Raw genomic sequence first — 6,000 nt, 5'->3', positions numbered from 1 at the left:
TGAAAGTTTAATTTTGATTGAGTGTCCCTTTAAGCTACTACTACCGGCCTCCCAATAACCCACACATGAAAAAGAGCATAACACATTTTCAAATGAGGGGCCTCTAGCCCCTTTAGGTAGCAGAGGATTGCGGTAGAAATTGCAATTGTCAACTTGTTGCCTTTTATGGTGCTCTGGGATTTAAGAAGAATACACTCTTCCAATGGTGACGTCATATGCCTAGGTGGCTATCCATTAATAATTGTGACTACGGTGATCACCTGACAGAGCATAGGTATATAGGACATCAGGGATTATAACAATGACAAATACATCTTAGCAATGGTTCTTTTTCTGAGGAGAGGGTCTGACACTATTTAAGAGGCCTTTATTACCGCTTCAACATAATAATATAACCCACATTTGAAAAGGGTTTTATGTCCTTATAACTTTGAAGTGATGGTCTTAGTAATTAATATAACCTGTCAATAATGGTTAGCCTGATTTTCTTTGTATTTGATGTTATGGCTTATAGATCCATGGTTATTTGAACTAATAAATAACTATGTTATGGGCTTTTAACAATTTTTTTCTTTTGTTGAGTGAGTATGAACGGGGTAAAAGTAGGCATATTGTCAAAATATTCCTCTAGGAAATCAGAATTGAGTGTAATTTTAAAATTTATGTAATATTGTATAATTATATAGACTATATGGCCAAAAGTATGCAGATACCTGACCATCACAATGAGCTTGTTAGAAATCCCATTCCAAAACCCTAAATATTAAGATGATGGTACACTCGATAGATGTTGAAAATATCCTTGTAACTATCACTAAAGTTAAAGGTTACTTTCATTCATCAGTTACTTTAAAATATACTTATAGAGCAATTATGGGCAATAAAAGTTTAATATTTTTCATACAGCTTCTCCACCGGGCACTGAAGTTCTTTTTTTTCTCATCATGTGTACTAAAGTAGCCAATTGATTTCCAGGCCGATAGGCACCCAGCTCCAAAGGGCAAACACCCCCTTCATGAATTGCGCATGCGCTTATCTTTGGAACGATCCATGACTCTGTGCGCGTTCATGGTGAACGTATGTGCAGAAGGAACATCAGGGAATACCGGATGACGTCAATGAATTACCAGACAGAAGCACAAGCTTTAATTGTTTGTTTGGTCAAGGAGGATCACGAATGCATAAAAAAAAAAAGCTACCGGTCCACAGCTCTCTGCTCCAGCAGTAAACAATGAATCTTGTGATTTGTTTACATCGGACCAGATAGTGGTGAAGTGCACATGTGCACCATTGCCGATCTCGGGAGTGCCTGTGGATGCCTTCGTAGAGAGCGGGTGGGACCGATCTCTACGTCACTGACTGTCTGAAGCTGGAACTTGAGGGGGCGGAGGAAGAATAGGTAGGGAACAATATATAAAATGTAATTTTATAATATTTATGTATACATTTCTAAAAAAAAAAAAAAGTTATCGACTTTAGTATGTGTAACTATTCTAATCCAACTACCTATTCCTGAGGGTCCAACTTTACCATCACTTTAATATGGAGTTGGTCTCCCTTTTCAGCTACACCAAGAGAACAAAGCAAATCTATTAGTAAAATGAAAAGTTGTTTAAAATTGTATGGTCTATCTGACTCATGAAAGAAAACTTTTGGGTTTGATGTCCCTTTAACACATTTGCAGGAGTTAACCCCTTGGGACTGCAACGTACCATGTACGTCGCCGGTCGTTAAGGTTTTCTTATTTCCCTTAGTGCAGGGCCGTACTATTATACCCCTCTCTCCTCTACTGGTCACCGTAAATAGCGCTATCTTGCCGCTGGTGGCGAGACCACGCTATTATAACACAATTCCAATAGAAAGACCAGCGACATACAGGGAACGTCGCTGGTCCTTAAAGGGTTAAACACCTAATTATATACATTCAATGGTGTGTTTAAGTATACTTTCATTATTTAACCAATTTTCTTGTACTCTTAACTCAGACTGTTAGGTTTTTCACTTCCTCAAGAGCTGGAGGCTGTAGTGTATTCTGCATGATTCAAAACTCAGCAATTCAGTGATGGCTTTTTCAGTGCAGGAGCTCTATTTTATCTGTCAAAGCAAACACACTTGACTAACAAAATGAGTTTTAAAACATTTATTTTTGTATGTAGTTTTTTGCAATACAGTGCCTAAAGATTGTTAATGTCCCATTACATATATATATATATATTTATTTTTTTACACATTTTCAGTATTTTTTTAAAAACAAACAAGTTGCAAATTCTTTCAGATATGGTTTTACATCTTATCATAATAACCAGAGAGAAAACAATAAATGCAATGGTCTTAATCTGACCAAGAAACATCAACATAGGGAGCTGTTCTAATCGAGCAAAGGAAGCCAAAACGGATATCGCTTTAGGAAACAGACGGTAGGCGGACATGAAAAGTTCTACCTGAGTAAGCGGTGGGTGGGAGACTGAAGAGGAAAGGGCGGGCAGATAAGTTAGCCGATAACGACAGGGGGAGCGTTATTTACGCCATACTGACTGAACGTCAAAAAAATTAACTCGTAGAACGTAATAGAAACGGTTAACAAATAATACATGTAAGGGGAGCGCTTTGTTAAATTAAGCAAATGGATATGTTGACGACTTGACGTTGAGAAAAATAGTAAAACAATCACTAACAAAATATGTAAACCATGTAATATAAATGTATGTATATATATAATCAAGCAAAGCGCACAAGCTAAGTGAAATGTATACAGCAGTAACTTATGACAGAAAGGGGCAGAGCTGACTGACGTTCCCGCCCTGGGGCGGTGCTTTGCTGACGGAGGAAATGAACCGGCTGACTCAGGTAGCGGAGGAGGAGATCTGACAACTCTGTAAGTTAGCTGTGGTGCCAGTTCTACCTCACCTATCCGTCTCTTATTACAAAACATGTCTGGTATACAGCTTAACCTTGGCCCCCTCAAGGAGCCGTTGGGGTTCATCAAAATCCTGGAGTGGGTGAGTACCATGCAGTGGGGCCTGTGACAGTAAAGGGGGGAGGGTTGTGGACAAACTTTATAGGCCACACTGTAAACGTTTACACTCGGCACACGTGTATTCTGTTACTGTCACGAGTGTGTCAGATGCGCGTGTTTACGCAGGCCCATGATTTTAGGTGTTTATTTATATAGGGTTGCAGGGGTCTCACGTGTGTAACTTGTGTCATTAGTGGTGTTGGGATGAGTATTGTAGATCCCTGATGGTTTGTTATGTGATTACTGAGAGCCTCCTGTGCTTTGTGCGCACCTGACATTGTTATGATTACACCATACAGCACCCTTTAATAAAAATACCCTCATCCTGTGCTCCCTGATGAGGGATCTTATTTTTTTTATTACAATGCTCTTCCATATCTGGGCTGGGCGCTGGCTGCAGCTTCTTATTTGCCAAGTCTGGGTGGAGCTGCTGTCATGATCACGAGGTGGGAATGTCCTGAAGACCTCTTCACATCTGTTAGTTAATTAAATCTGTTTCTTCTGGTTAGTAAAGGAATCCATTTAATATTTACTATGGAATTTCTCAAGTTTCTGACTTGTTAATATATCATAGAACACATTACAGTGTCCAAGACCTAATGCTCAATAAGCCTAAAAGCATATTTCATATAAAATATTTTACTGTCTTGTACAGTTCTAATTTCATGTCATTATTTGACTTTTGAAAGTGGATATTTTGTAGTGTTTATAATTTCTGTCTAACACATCATCCATCTTTTTCCACTTTAAATAATAACTTTTAAAATGGAAAATATACTTTTTAAATACATGCAGTAACAGTAATTTTTTCATATTTGATATATATATATATATATATATATATATATATATATATATATATATATATATATATATATATAGCAATCCCAATGCTAGAAATAAAACAACCATTAGATTTTTAATTTATTTTTTTTGGTTTTAAATTTTTATTGGTGCAAATTACCATCAGGTACAAAAATGGAAAATGAACAAAAGTATATGGAGCTCGCAGGCTCCACAACCATTAGATTTTAATAGTTTTGCATAACTAAATATTATTGCAGGAATTTTAATACATTCCAGGGGTTATAAATGTATGCATAGTATATACCAGCAAGTATTTTATATATCAAAGAGCGGCACATAAATAAGTATTACCATTTGAAGTTAGGCATATGTTATTAAAACTTGCTCTGGTTTGCAGTGTAGGGACATACCATTTGACACACTTATTGCAGCAGGAAAATTATCTAATGTGTTCGATGCATTTTCTTATTGTACCTCTGCTTGCCTATACCTCCTTCAACATGGTTAAGCACTTAATTAAAGCCAGCTCTGGATTAGTAATGCACTGAAAATCTTTTCCTAAACATCGCAGATGATTGATAGATACTCGCATTCCATTTCTTTCTATCTCAACGTCTCTGTTCATTTCCAGACCAGAAGTGTAAGGCTGTCCTGAGGATGACTTTGTGTGTATGTTGGGGGGGGGGGGGGGGTGAATACACAGTAGAGCATTAAGACAATGCTGGAATGCATTACACTTTTTTTTTTTTTCCCAAAGAGCTTTATTGACATCCAAAAATAAATACAGAACCAGGACAATAAAATGGGAATCTTCAGATACATAAAAATAGTCTTTTACAATCTTCTCCCAGTGTATAGACTTGGATGATATTATCACACGGGTGTGTGGATTTGTTGCTCCATATAAAAATTATATTCATAACTTTGGAACGATAAACTTAACTATAAACGTTGGAACCACCATTCCTTCAAGGGGGAGGGTACCAGAAATAGGTATCAGAAGGAGGAGTAGGAGGAAAAGGGAGGCAGGGAGAGAGGGAACTCTGTTATTGACGTAAGTAAAGGAACCTGTCGTGTAGTTAGTTCTTCCCAAATAAATGTGATGTCTGCAAAAGTGCCAATCTGCTTCCTTTTATAGTAACCATATTCCTCAAGTGTTATCATATCTGAGACCTTGTTAATCCATTCTAATAGTGTTGGCCTGTGCTATTAGAGATTTAGCGCTTGTAATGCCTATTTGTAATAGTCTGAGTCTCAGTTTGCAAGGGAATGGGGGGAGGTCGTTTAGCAGAGCTATTCTAGGTGTCAGCCCAAATTCCTCAGTCAGTGTCTGCCTATAGAAAGTTTCTATTTCGCACCAGAATGGCTTGATTTTATCGCAGTCCCACCACATGTGCAAGTATTGGCCCCTAGTAGGGCAGCCTCTCCAGCAGTTACTACCTGCCTCTGGGTAGATGGAATGAATGCGTGAGGGGGTCAAGTACCATCTCATCAGCACTTTAAAGTTAAGTTCTAACATTTGGGGTGAGCATGATGATTTTTTTGTGTTTTGAAAGATCTTTTTCCATTCCTCCTCACTCAGATCATGTCCCAGTTCCTAGTGCCATTTGGACGTATACGAGGGGAGCGTGTGTATGTGTTCTATTTGTAAAAGCTTACGTGTTAAGGACAGCGAGTGTCGTAGTGGGGTTGTGCTTGTGCAAAGAGTTTCGAATGGGGTCAGTTCCCTAAGAAAGTCTTTCTGGTGTGGTGAGGTGTATATAAAATGATGTAATTGAGAATATTTTAGCCAGTTGGAGTATCGTCCCCCTGCCACTGTATTCAGACTTTCTCTCCCCGCCAGCCTCCCGCGAAGCGTAAATTCTTTTAGTGGTACCGTGTATCCCCATTCAGTTAATCTCTGTTGTCCTCTATCTAACCCTCCTATCATCTCGGCATTCAGTGGAATGGGAAAAAGGGGTGAGCGGGCCCCAGTAAGATGCGTCTGGTGGTGATTAATATTATCCCACGAGTCAAAAACGTGTTTGTGAATCATTAAGTCATTACATTATGGTGGGCGTAAGGATTTTGGTACCCAACAAAGAGCACCCATTGAAGGAACTCTAAGGATGTTAGAGTCTAGGGATACCCAGGCCTTCGAGTCACCTGCTCTGTGCCAGTCCAGAATTCTTTGTAAG

General features: G+C 38.6%; 1 protein-coding gene across 1 annotated transcript in view; it reads left to right on the top strand.

The window, feature by feature from the left end:
- Nucleotides 1-2,808: 2,808 nt before the first annotated feature.
- SYPL1 (synaptophysin like 1) overlaps nt 2,809-6,000 on the top strand; it is a 122,228-nt gene continuing 119,036 nt past the window's right edge. Inside the window, exon 1 of the mRNA XM_053716564.1 lies at nt 2,809-2,999. Within this exon, the coding sequence (XP_053572539.1) occupies nt 2,931-2,999 (69 nt within the window). The 5' untranslated portion in view covers nt 2,809-2,930. The remainder of the gene's footprint in view (nt 3,000-6,000) is intronic.

Source organism: Bombina bombina, chromosome 6 (assembly GCF_027579735.1).
Source record: "Bombina bombina isolate aBomBom1 chromosome 6, aBomBom1.pri, whole genome shotgun sequence".
Lineage (NCBI taxonomy): Eukaryota > Metazoa > Chordata > Amphibia > Anura > Bombinatoridae > Bombina > Bombina bombina.
The sequence above is the reverse complement of the archived record's forward strand: the minus strand, read 5'-3'. Positions and strand labels throughout refer to the sequence as shown.